General features: G+C 48.0%; 1 protein-coding gene and 2 long non-coding RNA genes across 5 annotated transcripts in view; 1 reads left to right on the top strand and 2 right to left on the bottom strand.

Moving 5' to 3' along the window:
- LOC137163799 (uncharacterized) overlaps positions 1-8,656 on the bottom strand; it is a 34,864-nt gene extending 26,208 nt beyond the window's left edge. Inside the window, exon 1 of the long non-coding RNA XR_010922844.1 lies at positions 8,545-8,656. This is a non-coding gene — a long non-coding RNA (uncharacterized lncRNA). The remainder of the gene's footprint in view (positions 1-8,544) is intronic.
- LOC137163801 (uncharacterized) lies at positions 6,134-11,895 on the top strand. Its single transcript, XR_010922848.1, has 3 exons — positions 6,134-6,387; positions 10,437-10,492; positions 11,299-11,895. It is a non-coding gene; the product is annotated as an uncharacterized lncRNA (long non-coding RNA).
- A 1,253-nt stretch (positions 11,896-13,148) lies between these two features.
- Positions 13,149-22,200, bottom strand: part of NTM (neurotrimin) — a 631,724-nt gene continuing 622,672 nt past the window's right edge. For all 3 annotated transcript variants that reach the window (XM_067564047.1, XM_067564057.1, XM_067564063.1), the window contains 3 exons: positions 21,151-21,183; positions 14,819-14,974; positions 13,149-14,634 (listed from right to left, as the gene is read on the bottom strand). In XM_067564047.1, the coding sequence (XP_067420148.1) occupies positions 14,874-14,974; positions 21,151-21,183 (134 nt within the window). In that variant the 3' untranslated portion in view covers positions 13,149-14,634; positions 14,819-14,873. The remainder of the gene's footprint in view (positions 14,635-14,818; positions 14,975-21,150; positions 21,184-22,200) is intronic.

The raw sequence follows: 22,200 nt of genomic DNA, 5'->3' as shown, positions 1-22,200 counted from the left end.
AGCAGCCCCCACCCCACCGCTACCGCTGCTCTGCAGGCTCCCGGAGGCGGGGGCTGCGTCCGTGCTGCTGCCTGCGGATAATCCCGACGACGAGGTGCGATTCCCCACCGCCGCTATTTTCTCTGGCGGGTCGCATCGGGCTCCGGCGCTGCGGGGGAGCTGCTGCTATCCCTTGCCCCCCCCCAAATTAAACAGTCAAACTCCACTTATGATATGTAGGCCTGGTTTTAGTGGGAGGTGGGGCCGGGGGAAGGGTGCAATTTTTACACAAAAGTCCGGGGGGGGGGGGATTTAAAAAGTTGGAGAACCGCTGGTTTAGAACACGGCTAACGTGGGTGCATCTGCAAGGGTTCTTCAACCAGTTCAGCGTGGTTCATGTGGACACACTGAACCGTCTGCGTTCAATTACCAATGGTTCAATTTCCTGGTGTAGACACAGCCTCACACCTTCCCCCACTCCCCTTTTCTGCTCATGGCAGCCAGGCAAGCATCTATTTGTTTCTCCATCTCTCCCCACCACCTCGAGAGCCTTCGCCTCCGCAGCTTCTATTAGCTGCTACATCACTGCCTGCAATATTTTCCAACCTGTGCCCTGTTGACTTTCCAAGCTAGCGTAAAGCAGCCTATTGCTCCCTGGTGTACACTTCAACATTTCTCTCCCTCTGCACTTGGCCTGCTGACTAAATGCTTTAATTCTGCTGCCATACAACTGCTTTCTGTAATTTATACCAGGGACCTGAAATATACCGTAATTCTGCAAAGTGTTCTGGGATGCGGTTTGTATGGAAGACACTATACGAAAGTTGTACTGTATTGATTATGTTGTTAGGAAATGTCCTCTTGGTAATATCCATGCGTTAGCTGTTAAAAATGATATCTCCAAACAAGATAATGCAGGGGGAAAACACAACAACCTCAAATACACAATCACTGCTTTTACTGCATACCACATAAGGGATGCAGTACTGTCTAAGCAGCTAGGACACTAGGACGGGGAGTCAAGAGATGTGGGGTGAAATCAGGGCTCTGTTAAGCAATGAGAATTTTGCCACTGACTTCAACAGAGCCAGAATTTTACCCCTGGGTCTTATTCCCAAGCATGCTACTGACCTGTTGCATGACCTTGAACAAGATTCTTTTCTGCACAACAGCACTCAGATCTGACCTTTCCTATCAATCCACACAGCTAAAACTCTCAGCCAAGCTCTCAAAGTCTCTCGTCTCTGTTGTTGCTTTGACAGATGCAATCTTGTCCCGCTTGGCTCTGTTCAGGATGCTGCCGCAAAGATCAATCTCTGAGCCCGTCGCTTTGACCATGTCATGGCTCTCTTTGAGTCCCTCCACTGCCTCCGCTTCTCTATCACATCGAACACACGCGGCTTGGTTTCACTAACAAAGCCCATCCTGGCCAATCCCCGCCCTGCCTATCATGTCTCGTTCACTGCTGAGCTGTTGATGCCAGGCTCCACTGCCCATAGCTTAAATTTTCCAAACAAGCACCTTCATGTTCTCCTGCAGGCTGGCCATAAACATCCACAAAAGTAACTTCTTATCCACCTTCAAATCCCTCACGATTCTTCTTTACAGGGATGCCTAGGGATACCTGACAACGACTGTGCAGAGATCAAGTCCATCATGCTGACCAACACAGTCTCATGGTTTCCTTGCGCTCCCCCATTGATCTGTCTGTACCCATCTGCCATCTCTTGCCTTATATTTAAGATGGTCAACTCTGGCAGTTTTTTGTTGTGTCTGTACAGCACCTAGCACAATGGGGGTCCTGGTTCATGGGCTCCCAAGCACTGGGGTAATAATAATAATAACAACAATCTCACTTCATTCCCTGTTCCTCAGTTTCCCCTCCTGCCCTTTGCCTGTGTAGACTGTAAATTCTAAAGGAAAGGGACTGTCTCTTGCCATGTTCAGGAATAGTAGCTAGCGCAGTGGGCCTGTAATTTTGACTGGGGCTTCTAGCCACTACTATATTATAAGTAATAAATAATCATCCTAATCACAGCTAAGAACATGTTATCCCTGATCACAGCTTTCAGGGGGAAGCTTGTTAAGTCCTTTCTGATGCTCCACATGATGGCATGGAAATTCTGCCTCTCACATGGCTTAGATTGATGGATTGACCTCAGCCGCCCTCTAGGCGTGAACTATTATACCAGAAGACAGGGTGGAGAATAAAGAGGTCGAATGACTGAAAAGAATTCTTCAGTGGTGAAGTTAATACATCTAAATTCACAGGGTCAACGCAAATTACAACTCATTAGCCGCATCGTTCCCTTTCATACAAACACGGTGCGCTGATGGAAGAACTGCGGGCCAGATTCTCAGCCGGTGTCAATCGGCACTGCGTTGTGGAAGTCAACAGAGCTACACCAATTTATAGCAGTGGAGGATCTTGCCCGATATTTTCTATATTATGGCGTTTTATATTAGATTAATGGAATTATAGCCCCAGAAGGGAACTCAAAGGAGCTGAAAGCCGACGGGAGTTCTCATGTCAATTTCAGTTTAATCATGAGTTTCTTTTCCTCTGCTTTGCGTTCTCTAGGAAGGTACTCAACACCGTAGGGACGACCAGGCCCTTTCATGAAAACAGCTCATCTGTAAGCCGCAGCAGCATCTAAGTTGCTGCCAGCAAAGAGGAAGTGGCTTGTGAATCTAAAGTGAGAACTCCCCCGGGTTTTTGATTCCTGCCTGACGTTAAAGCCCACAGCATTTCAGATCCATTTAATCTTTAATCACATTTACGTACATCTCCTAACAATGTGTATATAGTATCTGCTTTATCATTCAATGTACATATAGCGATGGGCAGCCCTGAAAGATTCGGAGCTTCTGATTATTAGCACCCAAGCATTCAGTGCCAAGGTTTGCAAAAGTGGATAGTGATTTTGGGTGTCCAACCTCAATTTTTGGAAATTTTGGCCCACATGCTCATCTTACTCTACCGAGTCTGTGAAATTTTGCATGGTTCTGGCATGAGAACCAGCTCTCTTGGGAGATGTCTAAGACTTCCAGCTTCTTGTAGGTGGAGAAATACCTCAAGGACACAGTATTATTATTTTTCCCCACAGTGTTTTAACCACGACCAGGAACTGCAGCTGCTACAAAAGTGCAAATGTTCAAATCACCTATGGCAATAAATTTGGATGGGAAAAGGTGCAAAAGGGAAACAAAGGTTGAAATAGACCAAACAAAAAGGCCTCCTGCTATATCTCAAGGCCTGTGTTAAGGTCATGTCTGGTAAACAAGAGAAAGGTGAACCACAATTGGTGTGTTGAAAATTAGGCCAAATTGGTGGACAAAGTAATGAGAGGATAGGCTATTCCACCCATCATTACTTTCTGGGGGCCTTAAAAGACTTTGGTGGAGAAAAGAAGTGAAGTACAAACACAAGAATTGCTGATGGGAAGAAGAGGAAGGAGACCTCCTGGGATGAAATGGGATCAGCAGCTCCAGCCTATCCCAACTAACTTCTTCTCTTTTCCCCAAAAGGAGAGTTATCACCACCTTTGATACCACCCAGGAAACTGTCAGAGAAGGGGATTTGCTTTCTAAAAACGCTCTGCAGCTAACAGGCAAGGGAACAAGGAATGTTGTTGAAATGAAACCTTATTTAATCCTGCACATTGCAAAGTCTTTAACTGGTTTCCCTTCTTTTCTGTATTGTTAATAAAGGGTTAAAAGGACTGTTAATGGGGTGTTTGCCTTGGTGCTAAGCAGGCTGAGGTCTCTGTATGCCAAGCCCCGAACCTTGTTTAACACTGTTTAATGCTGGACAGCAACTGGGTTATGTTAACACCTTTGGACTATATAGTTCATGTAAATTAAAACAACAGTGGACAAACTGGGAGCAGAACCCAGGTCGCCAGTCCAGTGCTCTACCCACAAACAAAAGCATGTGAAGAGACCACACTGAGACTTTTTTAGGTTGGTTTCACTTTCAGGTGCTCATGTTCTAGCACAGTGTTGCGATGTATGTGTGTCAGCGCTTTAGAGGAATACTCATTTGTTTATATATAGAAATATTCCCACTGCCCGCATAAATGTGTTACTGGTGGTCTTGAGTTTTGTGGGGGGAAGAAGATGAAGTCAAATTAGACCTGAGCTGTAAAAAGCTCCTTTAAAAGATCTTTAGATACTCATGGAGTCTTTTTATCTCTTTCTATTACAGTAGCTCCCATTGAGATTGGGGCTCCACTGTGCTAGGTGCTGTACAAAGACATAATAAGAGACAGTTCCTTGCCCTCAAGAGTTTAGAATCTAAACAGACAAAGCAAAAAGGAAACTGAGGCAGAAGGAGGGGAAGTGACTTGCCCAAGGTCTCACGGCAGGCCAGTGGCAGTAGCAGGAACAGAATCCATATCTCCTGAGTTCTAGTCAAGTGCTCTAACCACTGGTTCACACTGTTCCCTGAAAGCAGTGGTTCTCAACCTTTCCCATACCAGGACCCATACACACCTCATATCTAGTTGGAAACCCCTTCTCATTCTGCAATATGGGAAGGGCAGGTTGGTCATGATCCCACCCCAGGTTGAGAACTCAAAATCCATACGTACAACGGAGAAACTGCTCTAAGGAGGGGCCACCTCGCCATGGCAGAACTCAGACACCACGATGGAGTCATAGGCACCAAAAGCCAGGTCTTGCTACCTTCACTCACTCTGATCAGCACTTCATACCGCAGGCAGCCGCACTGAAACCTACGGGGGCCAACCACGGAACAAGGTGCTATTCAACATAAAAGTGGCAGGATATCAACTCGCTGGGCTTAAAGTCGCGTAGCCAGCACAGCTGTGTGTGGTGTCAGCAAAGCCATAAACAGTCCTTTCTTCGCAGCAATTGAAGCATATAGCAATTGCCATTACAGACCAGCCCTGGGGTCCATCTATTCTCGTACCGTCTCTAGCGGCAGCCAGCTCCAGCACAAGAAAATGTGAGCTAGCCTGCGCCACCCAAGAACGTCTCATCCTAACCCCTAATAGTTACAGGCTGGCTTAAACCCTATAGCAGGAGACTTGTTTGTTTGTTTGTTTTAAACCCAGATGAGAGCAGTAATAAATAATAATATTTTGCACTTCTGTAACATCATTAGAGGATTGCTAAGCGCTTGACCACCCCCATTTAACAGATGGGGAAACTGAGGCACAGAGGAGTGACGTGACTTGCCCAGGTCACAATGAGTCAATGGCAGAGACCCCCGGAGCCCCAGTTCACTGCTAGACCAGACTGCAATGCTACACATGCTTCTCGCTACTTGCACAGCTCCTGATTCATGCATGGAGGGTGAGTTTTCCACAGAAACTCCCGACACAATGAGATTTGTGCTCATTAAAGAAAAACAGACAAGAGGGTGGAATCCCCAAGCTACTGCTGGTGATGGGAACGCAAGTTCCCGGCTTTTTGCTGCTGCTAACAGTGTCACAACTCTTCTGAGGGCCTGACCAAAACCTCCTGCGGTCCCCTGGGAGCTGTTCCAGTGAGTTCAGTGGCTTTGGATGATGCTCCTACAGAGCTTCAAGCAGAGAAACCTTGGCTGCTTGTCCTTTCTGCCATCACTGACTTTGTAAATTGCGAGAGGGAAGGCCGGCTGAGAGAATGAGGGCTCCTCCCTGTCATCTGCCATCTCTCTGCCCTTCCTCCCTCTCTGGTTTATGGCTGTGATCTGCAAGGGAGTTAATAATAACACCACCCAACTTTTATATGGCACTTTTCATCAGTAGATCTCAAAGCACTTTACCATGGACAATACCAGTACCAATATCCCCATTTCACAGATGGGGAAACTGAGGCACAGGCATCAAACAGATTTGCCCAAGATGACCCAGCAAGCCAGTGGCAGAGCTGGGAACAGAACTCAGGTCTCCTACATCCTCGTCTAGCACTCTATCTGCTAGGCAACACTGGCTCCCACTTAGTTCTCCCACATCTCACTGAAATGTAACGAGATAGGTGCCCAGTTCCCTGAGGCCCTTTTGAAAATGCTTGCCTGTTCTATACATCTGCAGCTGTGTCCTTTCAGAGATCCAAAATGAATGAGCCCCTCCCATGGGCGGAGCTAAGTTAATTAAGGGGCTAGAAATAGGGCCCTCTATAAACCGCTCTGACTCCAAGAAGGCAGTTCAGTTCAGCTTAGCTGGCCAGCCACTGCTCTTCCGCCCACAATGCGATTCCCTGCAATAGCCACTTTGTTGCCCTGCTTTTTCAAAAAAATTGGTAGCCACCTCTACAACAAAGGCTGGCTCAGACACCCTTGCCCCACACCTGCAGAGCCAAACTGCTTTCAGACACCACAGAGACGCAAACCCCAGCTCCCAGGCTGCCTGGACCTCAAGATCTGGCCATTGTGCGTTTGAAGAAGAGAAAAAAAAAGAGGTAACAAAACAATACATTTCTGTTTAGAGCCCAAGAGACTAGGCCAGTTTGGGGATTGTTTGGGGGTATGGGAATCTGTGAGATGATCGCTTTAGGGATCTGCACCCTCAATCCCCTTCTAGCAACCCTTCTGCCATCTCCTCGCCTTGAGGGGACCCTCTGTCAAAGCTGCACGTGGCAGAGGAGATGGAATTATGAATTAAAGGCAGGCCCAGATTCCATATGGGACCATGCTGGGTCCAGAGGCAATACTTTCCTACCTCCGCTTGCTAGTCCCCTTCTTCTATAGGTATACTAATTAAAATGAAGCAAACTAGTTTGGCACTAGAGGACAGATAGCCCTGGGGGCTAAGACCCTCCACTTAGCTGATGGGCTGTAGCAATGCAAGCTTCTCCCTGCCAATATTTCTCAGGTAGATGTGGACACAGGGCCAGACTGCAAGTCCCACCATGTGTAAAGTCAACAGCTGCGCAAGTCTTTGTAGGATGGAGGCCTGAGTTTTTCCATCTTCCTCTTTTGGGTTTACTTGGTGTGATCATGATACTCTTAACTTTTTCTTGCCTGTGTCAACCCATTAAGATCTTATTTTAGTTAGCTCAATTTAGGTGTGACAATTTTAGGAGTCTGCATTTTGGCCAGGAGGGAGGAGGGAGTGAGGGGAAGACATGGGGTCGAGGGTGGTGCTATACCTTCACCACTCAGTGCCTCAGTTTCCCTATCTATGAAATGAGGGTTGTGAGGCTAAGCCCACTAGTGCAGCCCTCGGAGCATAGACAAGAAGTAATGGGCTTCAACGAGGGAGATTTAGGTTCTGTAACAGGAAAATCTTTCCAACTTTAAGTGTAAAGCCCTGCAACAGGTTACCAAGGGATGTCTTGGAATCTCCGTCACTGGAGGTTTTAAGTACAGGTTAGACAAACACCCCTCAGGGATGATCTAGGTGTATTTGGTCCTGCCTCAGTGCATGGGGATGGACTAGGAGAGGACTTCTTGAGGTCCTTTCCAGCCTGGCATTGCTGTGATTCCGCCAGGGGCTAAGCAGGCTCAGGGTCTGTTGCAATATGAACAACTTACTGCAATCCTACTGATCTTCCAAGTGCAGCAATGCTGCTTATTGCACGAGAAGGAGGGAAGAGACGGAAGGAAGAAGTGGAGGAGGAGATTTCAGGACAGAGGCAGGGAAGTGTGGCACAGAGGATCAACGGAGGGAAAGTTTAACAAAGACCCCGAGCAGGAACGGGACACGCGCTTCCTTAGCTCAGACTGCAGCGCTTGCACCGGACAAAACCCAAACGGGGCTCACGAGACACCTGCCAAACTTAGGTGCCCTGCAGGGACACAGCCAGCGCCGTGCCCGCGCCCCACCTCCCTTGTAAAAACCACAGGTGCAGGGAGCAATGCTGCCCCTCTGCTCCTCCCCAGATGCTGCCAGGCCCACAGGGCCATTGGGCAACCAGCTACAAAAGCTAGGGCACCTTGAACCAGGGCCAGGGGCTAGTTCAGATGCCAGCCAGCTCCCCGCTGCTGCACAGAGTTGTCAATTGTCTATTTCGAATGGACGGGCCTTGGGCAAACCCTGCCTTCCCACCCCTCGAAAACACTCCAGCCAAATCCTGCCACCGTCTCCAGCCACCCCCACCCCATCCCACAAACCGCACCGATTCCAGCCTGCTGCTTTGCCCAGCCCAGGACTAGCCGCTGCCCGAGCTGGGCAACCTGCTCAGAGCAACCCTGCAGCCGTGCCAGCACCCCCCATTGAACCTCAGACAATTCATCCCCCCCCCCCCCCACACACACACACACATGCAGTGGGTCGCTGGGGGGGCAGGACTACACTGGCAAGACAGGGCCAGGGCAGGCAGGGACGGTGCAAAAGAGCAATGATGAAAGTTGAATGCAAGGACCATGCCTACAACTGGCCGTTTCGTGCAGGAGCCAATCTTTGGCTGATGGGGGGAGGGGGGGGCACAGTTTGCAAAAAGCACCCGGGGGGGGAGGGGGCAGCACAGAACCGTGCTTGAATCCATGTGGCCTAGCAAACATGTGAGCTCCTCAGTGGGGGGGGGGGAGGCCAGAGCAACCAGCTGCAACTGGCCTGAGCTGGCCTCCTGGTGTCCCCCCGCCCGCTGCAGCAGCAGAAAGCTGGCCTGGCTTACCGTGGCGCCGTGCAGCCTTTCGGAGGGGGTGGATGCCTGCTGGGGGACGGGGGAAGCCATGCAGTGCAGCCTCCTGCAGCAACAGACCATCTCGGCTCAGCCGGGGCAGGGAGCCCGGCCGCTTTATCACCTCGCACAGCACCACCTGCTGGCAGACATGCAGCCCTGCGCAGGGCCACGGCCACGCAGGGCCAATGCAGGCTGTGCCCCGGCTGGCCCAGGGCCACGCGTGGGCGCCTCGCTTCAGTGGCAGGCCCCAGCAGCGGCCTCGGCGAGGTCCTTGGGAGCCCTGGCCCGCGGACGGGGAAGCGTGGCCGCGCTGGCTGCCATCTCGGCCGGCCCAGCGGGGCTGGAGCTGGGAGCCTCGGCGCTAAAACACGTGGCGCTGAAGAAGTGGTCCTCCACTTTTCGGGGCTCAGGAGCCCTTTGTAAATGTTTAGGGCCTGGTGTGACCCACTAAATAGCCTGGGGGCAGAGGCCCCAGGCTGATTTCAGTCGGGTCCTGTCCCCCAGAGGGGAAGGGTCGGATCCTGCCAGGCCCTCCCTCCCCCACTGGCAGCTCCTGCATCTGCTGTGCTGTGGGGCGGGCTCTCTGCTCCGGGCGTTGCGACTTCCAGGGTCGCAGCGCTGCTCAGGTTAGCCCCTGCCCCCCTGACTGGGCTGGACGTGTCTGAGTGGAGCTGGGACCTGGCTCGCAGGCTGATGGAGGGGGGTGAGGGGAGTCACTCGCTCAGATTTGGCCCACCCAGACTCCCGTCTTCATGACGGCTGGGCCAAACCTGAGTGGCGCTGGGACCTCAGAGGTTGCAGTGCCTGGCGCAGGGAGGCGAGCCCTGCCAGCCCCGTGGGACAGGAGCTGCCCTGCGACCCTTTGAAACATTCAAGCCACCCGGTTTTGGGTCCTGATCCACGGGTTGAGAAACCCTGAGCTAAAACACCCTGTCTGTAGGCCTCTCGCTGTAGCTGACTCAGATCCTTTGTGGGTCAGGCACAGAGGGAGACCTACAACATACACATCAGTGGGTTACACACGGGTTTGCATGATCTGGGGCTACATTTTGTTTTGGTTCCTATATTTTTTCTCTCCTTCTGTCTTCCCTGCTTGTCTCCATGAGTGGATGGTGCTGACTGCTCCCTGCTAACCAGAGGGGAGCAGAAAATTTTGATGGTCTAGAAGAAGAAAATCTCCATGAAGGTGGGATCAGACTATGGAAAAGGCAGAGAGTGGCTCAGACCCCCGGCAAGTCAGGGCAGGGCAGAACTCAGCCAGCTGCTGGCTTTATGTTCTTGGGTAGCAATTACCAGAACTGGTGCATGGTGAGTTTGTCCACCGCTACTCTTCCTTTTGATGCAAGTTGGAGTGAAGCACTGCACAGAGCCTGACTGGCCGAGTCACACTCATTAACTTGTTGGAGTTCACAGAGTCACAGATTCCAAGACCAGAAGGGGCCACTGTGATCATCTAGTCTGATCTCCTGTATGACACAGTCCTAGAGCAGAGCCTTTAGAAAACATCCAATCTGGATGGAAAAATTGCCAGTGATGGAGAATTCATCACAACCCTTGATGAATCGTTCCAATGGTTAATTACTCTCACTGTTAAAAACTGACACCTTATTTCCAGTCTGAATTTGTCTAGCTTCAACTTCCAGCCATGGTGTCGTGTTACACTTTTCTCTGCTAGATTGAAGAACCCATTACCAAACACGGGTTCCCCAAGTAGGTACTTACGAACCGTCGTCAAGTCACCTGTTGATCTTCTCTTTGGTAAGCTAAATAGACTGAGCTCCTTGATTCTCATCACTATAAAGCAGGTTTTCTAATCGTTCAGTTATTTCCGTGGGTCTTCTCTGAACCCTCTTCAATTTAACAACATCCATCTTGAACTGCAGGCCCCAGAACTGGATACAGGATTCCAGCAGTGGTCGCACCAGTGCCAAACACAGAGGTAAAATAATCTCTCTACTCCTACTCAAGGTTCCCCTGCTCACGCATCCCAGGATTATATTGGCCCTTTTGGCCACAGCATTGCACTGGGAGCTCATGTTATCCATCATGACCCACACTTTTATTTGGCAGTTCTCCCCAGGATACAGCCCCCTATCCTGTAAGTAAGGTCCGCATTCTTTGTTCCTAGATGGAGACTTTTACATTTAGCCATATTCAATCATACACTGCTTGCGCCCAGCAGGTCCTTTCACTCTGTACCAGGGACCTGCCCTGTTCATTATTTCCCACTCCCCCTTTTCTGTGTCACCTGCAAACTTTATCAGTGATGATATTATGTTTTCTTCCAGGTCATTGATAACGTTGTTAAATAGCACAGGGCCAAGAACTGATCATGGTGGGACCTTGTAGAAACACACCCGCTGGATGATGATTCCCTGGTGATAATTACAGTTTGACACCTACCAGTTTAGCCAACTTCTAATCCATTTAAGGTGTGCCAGTTTAATTTTATTTGAGGGCACTCAGCACTTCTGCAAATGAGGTCCACGTGCTTATGTTATACAAAGCAGCATCCTGCATGCACTCCATCTGCCCTTCCCACACAGACCCAATCTCCCTGAGTCCCAAAGCTGCGTATTGCAGGGAGCAGCCCAGCTGCTGCATGATTCCAGTCACAAAGAATGAGGAGAGACAAGGCCCAGAAAAGCCAGGGAGAATCCCTACAAAAATACGGTTAGAAAAAAAAATCTATCAAGAGAGACACTATGAGGGATATTTTTGCTAACGTCTTTTGCTTCTCCTTAGGAATGCACAGAGCACGGAAATCAGTGACAGCAGCTTGTCCAGCAGTGCTCCATCAACAGGCTTCAGTCATATGATGGTTAGACACCACTTCTCGGGATAAAGCAAAGAGTTCATTCTCTCTGACCCACTGAGACATTGGCTCCTCCACTGAGATTACCACCTGACAAGAGCCAGTGGTGCTGGTGGTTTCCGTGATGTGGACAGATTTCTATGAGGAACCCGCCTGAGACCCACCAACTCATTTCACACAAGCCACTGTTCTACCTCCCACAGGCCAAGCGCTTTCACTCTCCACAGACTGTATGCTGGGTTTGAACCTGTGACCAAGACTGGAGAGGGTCCAATCCAAGCCCCTGCCGGGAGAGAGCTGACCATTGAAACAAATGCTTTGTTACTTACACTTTTTTTAAAAGCCTTTAATCGTGAATATTTTATTCCACTTTGCCTCAATTTAAAATGAACCCCGCTCACACCTTGTCCATCTGATTTTTCTCTCTCTCCATTTCTCTTCTCCTGCATTTTCCACGCCAACATGGCTTTATTTTTGTGTTCTTCTCTGGCCAGATACTAGCAAGAATCTGCAAGCACGCTGGGATTAGCACCCTATGGCTAACTACTCCTTGTGGGGCAGCTCAGAGATTACCCCTCATGTTTCACCAAAATGGAGACGCTGATATATTTATCTTTCTCCTCAGGGGATGGAATGGTGCAGTTCACTATTTTAGCTCCTAGATTCAACTGCTGCTTTCACTTACTTCAATTCCTGGTTAATTTGATCCTCCATCTAATTCGATCAGCACTTCACAAGCTCAGTCTTTTGTGCTGAAAGGAAGGCAACTTCCACCCTTTCTTCTGATCAATGCAGAGCCCTCCAGGAAGTTATTATAGGATAATTTGATCATCGGCCTTAAAAAGCAGCCATTTAATTGCTGCGGGCCAGCTCCTGTTCTCAGTTAGGCCAGTAAAAACCCGCTGGAGCCCATGGCCCAAATTCGGTAGCCACCAGCCTAAAGGCCTGTGAATAATCTCTTGGAGTTTGAAGAACATTCCCCAGTAGCTCAGGGATGTTTGAAGGGAGGGCACGTTCTGGGGCTTTGTCGTATTGTCCCTGGAAGGGATTTCAATGAAAGCTCTTGAACTTTCTGGGGTTGACACGAGCAGTCTACCCATTCTGATTGAAAGGCCTGATCCTGCACGATGCTGAGGGAGTAGGAAGTGAGAGCACCTAGCAGTCCCCAGGATCAGCCCCCAGCAGTCTATGCCGAGAGACTCCTCAGTCAACGATTCACTGGGGGCCAGATCCAAAGGCAATAAAGTCCCTGGGAGTCCTTCAGCTGACCTCAACGGCCTTTGAGAATCAGACCCTGTTATGATAGACTGGGCGGGACTAGGGAACGTTCATTCTCCCTCCTCCATTTCATGCTGCAATGCTTGCCATGTTGTTAATTATTATTATTTAGCATTCCCTCTCTCCTCCCTGTTCCCCCACCCCAAATGTGGACATTATCCATAGCGGTGAGGCACAGGTACATTCATGTAACAGCCACCAGGCAGGGGTGACGACCCATGTCATCTGTCTTTCACCCTTCCTTCTTGGAGATTGCATCTCCTCCATCAAGCTCACAGCAGGACTACAGAGCTAATTGGCCCAGATCCTCAAAGGTTTTTTAAGTACCTATATACCTTGGAGGATCTGGGCCGTTGGTCTCAACCCCACCTGTATCTTGCACAGAAGAGCACGATTTTAATGAAGAATTAAACCAGAAAACATTATCGAAGCACAGATCCACCCCCCGGTCTGCCCAACTTGTCAAACTTTACAATGACGTACTACAACCAGGCAGAACAGCAACACGGAACATCTTTTTAATGTATAGTCAGAGACAACCTCCCCCTTTGGTCCCCCCCCAACAAGTCAAGGACACCGGAGGGCCTCTGGCTATGGGGCTATCCCAGAACCTCCATGTGAAGCGCATTTCTTCAGTTTCGTCCACAAAGAAGGAAACAAAATAATAAAATAAAGCAAGTTAATTTCTCCCTTAGCCACACAAGTGTCATAGAACCAGCCAATGGCTAAATCAAAGATGCGTGGTGGTTTTTGTTTCTTTTCTGTTTACTTTTTTTTTTGTTTAAGTTTGTATTGTTGTGTTAAGGTCCCAAGCTGTATAGAAAAGGGGGAATGAAGAATACTTGTTATACACAGTTTCCCCTTGGAATATCCGAACCTGGAAAGAGACGCTGCAGTTTTTGTTATTCCTTTTTCGTTTTGTTTGGTTGTTTGGTTGGTTGTTTTTTTAATAACTGTCTCTAACATGTCTTCCCAAGTGAAGGAGGGGACAAAATCATAGGCAGGAATTGATTACACAATCACCAATAAACTCTATCATCTCTTAGAAGAAGACCAATACACAGCTAAGTCCATATACAGCATGCAGTAATGGCAGAAGAAGGACCCTGCTGAGAAATTATGTGGCTAGAACGCTAACAAAAAATAATATATATATATATATATATATATATATATATATATATATATATATATATGTATATTTATATATACTGTATATATATATCCCATAAAAAGAATAAGCATATCCATCCAACTCAATATACAGTGAGCATCAACTTTTCCATTTCCAAAACAGTATGTAGACAGCATAGTATCTTCTGTGTTAAACACCAGAGAAATGGATGATGTTTCAATAACGCTGGTGGAGGAATTGTTTGTAACACCCCCCCTTTTTTTTCTTGTTTTTTCCTTTTTTTTTTTTTGCAAGACTCGTTGACTGTTCACACCAATTTTGCAAATACCCAAAGACAAGCTGAGATTCCACCTCTTGCACACCTAGTTAAGAAGAACACTATTTGCTTTTTTTGTTTTTAATGCTTAATAAACATACTTCTCTTTTTTTGTTTTTCCTCTTTTTTTTTTTGTTTTGTTTTTTTGTTTTTTATGAACTAACAGTTCTAGGCTCATATCAGAAAATATAATTAATAAAATTAATAATGAATCAGAATCCCTCTGTGATGTCCGTGTGTAGTAAAATGAAGAAATGTTTAACAACTGGTTTGCTTTCTTCCTTTTCATCTGTTTTGTCGTCGTAAATTTTGGTTTGTTTGTTTCAACAAACACAAATGGCGGCACAGTCCATGAAAAGGAGGGAAAATCTCAAAAAAGCTGTGCATCTGCATGTGCTGGAGCAGCTGATTCCGTAAGCATCCACGTGGGAAAGCTGAGCGGAAAGAAGTGACTGAGCCAGCCGCCTAGGAATGGGGGATGGGGTGAGGGGGGAGCCATTCAGCCAAATGTACTGGTTGGTCCTTGGTACCTGCACACTTGTCCATTGCAGAAGGGGAGGGGGGAGAGAAAGAAAAAGAAAAAGATTCAGCTGTGTCAAAACTTCAGCGGGAAAAAATTGGAATTTCTCCCCCCCCAATTCCCCTTCTCCCCCCCCCCCCAGGTTTCTGGGAATGTATTCTCTTTACTGTAATGATTATTTTTCTTTTTTAAATTTTATACTTTTTCTTCGTGTTGTTGCTGTTGTTGTCGCTACTCCGCAGAACCAGCACTTGGGTCAAAACTTGAGGAGCAGATGCAGCAGCAGGAGGGGAAGCAGCCAGACGCAGCCAGCTCTTTTTGATGCACCGTTGTTCCCATCATGCACTGCTCCGGGGCCTGCAAAGGGATAAAGGGGAGGGAAAAAGCCGACCGTGTTAGTCAAAGGAGTCAAGAAATAAACCAATTAGCCATGGCTAGTTCATAGAGCCATAGGCCAATGTCTGCTCAAGTGATTTCAGGCACCTCCGTCTTTGGTTGCCCACCTTGAAATGGCTTAAAAAGTATTGCTTAAAAGGTTTCATGCATCTGCTGAAGTGGGTTTCTGCCCACAAAATCTTATGCCCAAATACATGTGTTAGTCTTTAAGATGCCACAGGACTTTCACTGTTTTGCTAAAAACAGACTAACCCGGCTACCGCTCTGGAACTTAAAAGATATGTCAATTAAAAACCCATGGTTGGCCCATGCCAGCTGACGCGGGCTGAGTGGCTGTTTAATTGTGATGCAGATGTTCAGGCTTGGGCTGGCGCTGGGCCATAGGACCCTGCAAGGGGGCAGGAGCCAAGCTCAGGTTGCAGCCTGAGTCCAAAATCTACTCTGCAATTAAACTGCCCCTTGGCCCAAGCCTGAGTTGGCTGACCAGCCCTGGGTGTCTAATTGCCATGTAGACATATCCAGAGAGGCCTGAAAGAAAGTGCCAAGTACCCGCTTTCAGGGACCTTTCAAGTGTTTCAGGTGAAGCACATATAATCTTTTAGTCTGTTTTGAAAACATTTTGCCCAAGAACTCTGAGGAAGAAAAGCCTATTGGATCATCCACTCCATCTCCTGAAGACCAATGCTGGTTTCTCCCTAGAACACGTCCTTTTGCTGCTTTCTCCATTCTAGCTCCATAAATCTCAAACAATGTTGCTTCTAGCCCTTCCCCTGAAGAAACGATTCCACAGCCTACTGCATCTTTCTGGTAGAGAACGTCTGATACTCAACCTAAATTTCCTCTTAGTTTCATTCTGTTGGTCCCATTTATACCACAATGCATCCCAAGAGTTTCTAGTGCTCATTGCAATCCGCTTATTTCACTTATTTATTTTTAATCTCTCCTATACCAAGGAAAGGCTGATGGGGATATCCCATCCCGACTACAAGTTCTAGTAGAGGAACATCATCCGTGGCACAAAGCTGACAACCATTAAGTTAGATGATCTGGGAATTTCTGTCTTTCACAAATCCAATTAAGGGCTCACTTCTGCTTGCATCCCATGGCTTGTGCTTGACTTCAACGAAACTCCAGGAGCCAGCTTTATGTGTTGACTTATGGATGGGAGTTGGGTGGTATCTAAGGATGCTGATACACAAAGGTCCATGTTTCCTGTGTCTACCACATACCAGTGGTGTGAGAGAAGTTTTGGAGGTGGGAAGGCAGGTGTGTCCTTAGGTGTGTCCTGTAAACCTGGAGAAGTTGTTGTGGGCCAAGTCTGTCTTTCATACATACATACATCTGGGAAAATGTGCTTGCAGGTGTGCCCTTCACATGAATTTTATAACAGGGAAAATGTCAAGAATGAACTCTGATCCAAGCCATCAATCTTTGAGGCTGATTTCTCTATATTTTTTGCTGGAGAAAAATTACATCCAGCTGAGATCTTAGTGGAGAACTAAGCTGAGCATTCGGAGGTTGGACACGATGTGGCAAAAAGAGGGAAAGGTGCTGTTTGTTGAGCTAATGCAATCTTTTTTCCTTCCAGCTCCTTTGCTGTTTGTTGGCAAAGTTAATCGTTTGAGCACTAATTTAGTGTCTTTGTGCCCCTGTGGTGTGTCTAGCAGTTGGTAGGGAAGTGCACATGAAATGCAACAAGAATATAAAGACAGCCATTCAAGACCCAGGTTTTCAATACTAACAAAGTCATTTTTGAAGCAGGCAAACAAACATGATGATTATGCAGAGAAGACCTAAAGGTCCCTACCAAACAATCGAAGGAGGTCCCTGCTTTAGCCCCAGGTTCTGTTGAGTTATCACTCCTACAAAATCCTGTTCGACATGTCTCACGTCCCCATGGCATTATGGAAGTTTTCATGGAGATGAGACCTGACCTGTTGTTCCGAGATGTGTTCTGCAAAAAGAGCCCAACAATTTTTGTCTTTGTTTTTGACTAACAAGGTTGTCTGGGCTCCAAGTGTCTTGCTTATTGCTAACTTTCCCTTTGCCCAGTGAACCAGAGAACCCCAAATGGGAGGAAACAGGATGGAGGAAGATGGCTGCAAGGGATAAATTATTCTATTCCTCTCTCAGAGGCAATGCTTCCCTAGTATAAAACCGTGAGCCACATTCTTCCAGCCAAGCTCTACCAAACAAGTCAACATATACACAATGGAAGCATCAGAGATAGGATTGATCTAATGGTTTGGACGTGGGACTAGACACCAAGGACTCCTGCATTCTAGCCTGAGTTCAGAAGTTGATTCCTCCCCTCTGTGACTGCGTGCCAGTCACATAGGCCAAAAGAAGGTCACTGATTCAGGAAGGGGTTTCCAATCAAGCACCCAAAATGAATGGACACTTTTGAAAACTCAGGCCACGATCCCTTCCTCAGCTTCCCCGACCACATAAATAGGATAGCAATACTTCCCTACCACACTGGGGATGTTGTGAAAGTTAGCTAATGCCCGTCAAGTTTACAGTTCTTGGGAGTCACTTTTTGTTTAGCTCAGACAATAACAACCACCACTACAAGAAAGACTCAAATTAAAAGCTGAAACTGCTCAAGCTAGGGGCTGTACTCTGCACTCAGAGGAGTCAGAGAGGATGGAGGTGAGGACAGATTTTGACTTGATAACTAATTTGCTTCATGCTGTTATCTCCACAGGCCTGCTGAATTCCTAGGCTCTACTCTAATAATAATTGTGCTGTTTAAAAATTAAAGAAATGACAAGGCAGCTAAATATACCAAAAAGATCCCCAAAACAGGATTAAAATGTTTTCTAGTGAGATGATGGATGGGGAAAATTTCCTGACAGGTAGTAGCAGCAATAGCAGGAAATCCTACGGAACCTAAGAAAGTCAATGGGACAGATCCTCAATTGTCGGAGTAACTGCTGGGAAGTGGGAGTGCAAAGCTGGCATTAAATCACACTTATGTGCCCCTGATTTTGGGGCTGCTTTCACTGGCACTTGTGTATGGGCCCAAGAGGCTATCCCAGCAACTGATGATTGCTGGGAGCGCACAGATGTCTGGGTCACATTGCCTTTTTCCCTGTCAGGCTCCGTTCCCCCAGCCACACCCACCTTCCAGCTCTGGCTGGGAAAAGGGGTGATAGAGGATTTGCTGTTGCAAGGGAAAATGATTGTATAGCCAGGTAAGATTGGAGTGGGTGAAGGGACCCAAAGCTTCCTCATTGCACCAGTAAAGTTGGCCCAATGACTGATGTTTCTACAACACCTTCCAGCCAATGACTGAAAAGCACTTGGTAAACTTTCCAAGTTGATGCCAAACTATATCGACAGGGATCTCTTCCCCATCACTGGAAAGCAGCCTCCTCTGTGATGGAAGGTAAACAGCCTTTAAAAAGCTCACAGCAACTTTGCACAGCTGCCTGATTCAGGAAATGAAGAATACCCTATTGAACTGAAATGGCAGCAAGAACGATAGGTAAACAGGGGGACTAGAGCAGGGAACCACAGTTCATAGATTCCAAGGCCCGCTGGGATCATCTAGTTTCACCTGCTGTATAACATAGTTAAGATCCCTATGCTTCTGAAAAAGGCATGTGACTTTTAGGAAGTAGTCAGGAGTTCAATTCCACATCTCATGAGAAAGACAGAATCCTAGTAAAGTACAAGGCTCAACTGGAAAGGGTTTATATCTCCCCCCAGAGTGAACCGAGTGGCAGACGGGACTGAATGCAGACTTGACACTGCTGTTCAATAGTATTTGTTAAACTCCCATGATGCAAGGGAGTAGGGTACAGAGGGGTAACACACGACGATGTGTGTAAACAAAGCGTATTAGGATACATGCTCTGAGCTACATTTTTACATGACCAGAGCCAGTTGATTTATCCTCCTGCAATTTTTTTTTACAAAAATGAAAACATGGTTGTGGTCCACATTGTGCACCAAACATTTCAGTTTTTCAGTGGAAGTTTGAATATTGAAAGTTTCAGCTGATAACTAGAATATTTCAAATTGGAAATACTGCAGCAGGGTCTCCTTGGCCTGGTCAGGCTACATCTCCCATGATGCATCACAGGCTCCCCTCCAGGCTGTGAATCATGGGAGTCCCAGGCCATGATGTTTCATGGGAGATATAGTCTGGCTGGTAACCTAACCCAAAGGGAAGAATGGGGACATGAGTCACCAAATTCTAACTCCCATGAGGCACTGGAGCAGCAACATTTCTAAATCAAAATATTTCCATTTTCAGGCATTCTGTTTTTCACTGAAAAATTGAAATTTTCCACAAAAGCAGACACTCAACAAGAAAAAAACAAAGAAAAACAGTTTTGACAGCAAATTTTCAACCAACCCACAGTGATATTTTTGATATTTCAAAAGAACTTGGCTTCAACCTTTTTAGGTATCTGTGGCGGGGCGCCTGCCCCGCACTGGCCAAGAGGGGGTTAAGGAGGGCTGGGCGAGAAGCAGCCAAGGAGCAGGAGCGGCCGGGCAGCCAATCAGGACCCAGGAGCCCAGTATAAAGAGGGGAGTAGCAAGCAAAGCAGGGCAGTTGCTCCCAGGAACTTAGGGAGGGAAGGCTGCCCGCAAGCAGCACCCTGAGTGGGGAAGTGGCTGATGGCCATGGCTTGGTGAGAGGGGAGGGCCCTGATACAAGGGAGGAAGTACTGGGGCTGTGGGGAAGTGGCCCAGGGAAGGCTACTGAGAGTTGGAGGGGAGGCAGGCGAAGGCTGCTGGGCCACACCCTGTCTCCCCTAGGCTGCCAGTGGAGTGGCAGTACACTACAGTGGCCACTGAAACAAGTGGTGGGAATGGGACTGCAGAATCCCATCCCCGGAAGCAGGGGGGAACACGGACTGTGGCTTGGCCAGAGGGCTGAGCTTCAAAGACAGCGGTGAGCCCTGACAATGGCAGGAAGGGAAGAGTGATGGAGCACAGGCTGCGGATGGGGGTGTTGCCAGGAGCTAATTCCCAGAACACCAGCAGGAGGTGCCTGTCGGGCAGAGAGTAGCAGACAGGCCATCACAGCACCAAAATAACGGGTCTGCTTTTCTGAACAGCTGAGCATGTTGGCTGCACACTGGAGGCTGAGCATTTCTGGCTCCTGGCATGCGTTTGTCTTGATGCCCTCCAGCGCCAGAGTAAGATGCAGCTGTCCCTGTCATTTCTTTTTTTTTTAACCTGTTCTTTCTTTGGCCAAACAGATGCCACTTCTTTTACCTGTTATCTGCACCATTCAAAAGAAAAGTCATGTCTGCCAGCAGGGGAGGGTCAACCGGGTCTATCATAACAAAGTTGGCTCCAGCATCCTGGAGAGCTGAAAGCATCAGGTGCCTGAAAGCTGGGCTGAACCTGCTGAAATGTAGAAGTGAGGTCCGGAGGCAGCCGAGTGCTGTGGGTGGGTAATAATGGAACCCCTGCTGTCAGGAGCTAGCACTGCTGTGGCAGTGGAGTTGATAAGGCTGTGTCTGCTCTCCAGGTCTCATGCATTCATTACTTCCAGCTCATTAGGGAAACATGTGACAGTCCAAAGAGGCCAATTATCAAGCACTGTAGTGTCCTAGAGAAATGTTACAAGCATCAATTATCCGTTGAAAACATCTGGGAGGAATAAGGACCTCAAATGAGACAAATTTTCTCTGAAACCCAGTGAATCAGACCAGAAAACCCTCCTGATATTTGCCACAGCAAAAGGAGACAGAAAGAGAGAGCAAGCTAGGGAGAGCTAGGCAGAGAGCTGCACAGCATCCAGAGGAAAAGACTGTGTAAAGGTCTCTATAGCGTGTTAGGCTACAAGAAAGGACTGGCTGCAGGGTCCCTGACACCAGGATGGCTACAACTCATCACAGGTGCATGCTTGATCCTAGTTCCTGATGCTGCTGAATTAGAACCCTGCAAGCAGTAATGGGGGGCTGCAGGGGTCCCCACAAAGCAGTGAGGCAGGGGTGCGATGAAAAAGTTAGTTGAATTGGTGCTCTCAGGGGTTTGGGGGACAAGAGAGAGTTATTTCTGCTCAGCCAATCCCTTGGTGTTAGCAGGCACAGCAGAAGCAGAGGGGCTGGTGGTGGCAGCGAAACCAGCGTTTGCGGCGCAATAACCGTTTGGGGAGCACATGTACTGACCTTTCCAGGGTGTCAGGGCTGTAGTTGTCTCTTCTAAAAATTAAAGAACAAGTCATTGTTAAGATGAGTGGGAAAACTCTGCTTATAGACAGTTCAGCTGATGCTTCCCTCTACTGAGATTCCTGCACAGTGCCTGATTCTCTATGCTAATGTCAGGGTGGCTGTTATTAGTAATATTAGAATTAGGCCTGAGTGTTGCCACGCTTGATTCCTCACTGGCTTGCATCTTGTGCCATCATCTGTCCTTGTGCAAAGGGAGGGCAAAGCATAACCATGCAGATCTGGCAGCATTATGTTACATTTGCACAGGTGGGAGTTAACAGCTACAAGGCAGGGGAGAACCAGCCACATCGTACAGACACAGAGTTCAGGGTCGTTTCCCAACTATCTTCCAAGCTCAGAGGGTGGGTTATTTCTCGCATGGCAGAGATAGGGTTGTTTGCAAAGACTGGGTGAGGAATCAAACTCTCCTGAAGTGCGGGGGTCATGGGTCAAGCCCATCTCTAATTGCTAGTGCCAATGTTCTGCCTTCCCTGTTCTGACTAGCACTCCTGGGAAGGAGACAGCCCCCTCTCATGTCTTAAATGAGATCAGTGGTTGCTGGAGGAGGGCATTTCAGGCAGATGGCCAGTCCAGCTGATTGTATCCAAGAAACCTGCCTGTTCTTTACTGCAGTGACAAGTCCTGGTGTGTTAATTGAAAGCCTCTGCTGGCCCCAGAACATAGCATTATCCTCACTAATGCTGGGTTTTACTAGTTTACTAGTTGATGTAGGTGCAGGCTATTGAGGGGAGGGGTTGCATTGTGGTATTAGGCTCCTGTTTGAGGATGCTGAGAAGCAAAGCAGCCGACGTAATCCCCTTAGTAATGAGAAGGCAGTGCCTTGATCCCACACTGAACCTTGTGTGTCTGAAGAATGATGGCGAGAAGACAAAGGCAATGGTGTAGAGTTTCTCTTGTCTTGGACAAAAATGAGACCTGGGCAGCATGAACTAGGGTTGCATTGGGTCCCCGACAGCCTGCTGCCAGCCTGCTTCTCCAAGTGCCACG

Source organism: Emydura macquarii, unplaced genomic scaffold, assembly GCF_026122565.2.
Source record: "Emydura macquarii macquarii isolate MOO-44397 ecotype Brisbane River unplaced genomic scaffold, CSIRO-AGI_Emac_v2 contig_312, whole genome shotgun sequence".
Classification (NCBI taxonomy): Eukaryota; Metazoa; Chordata; order Testudines; family Chelidae; genus Emydura; species Emydura macquarii.
The sequence above is the reverse complement of the archived record's forward strand: the minus strand, read 5'-3'. Positions and strand labels throughout refer to the sequence as shown.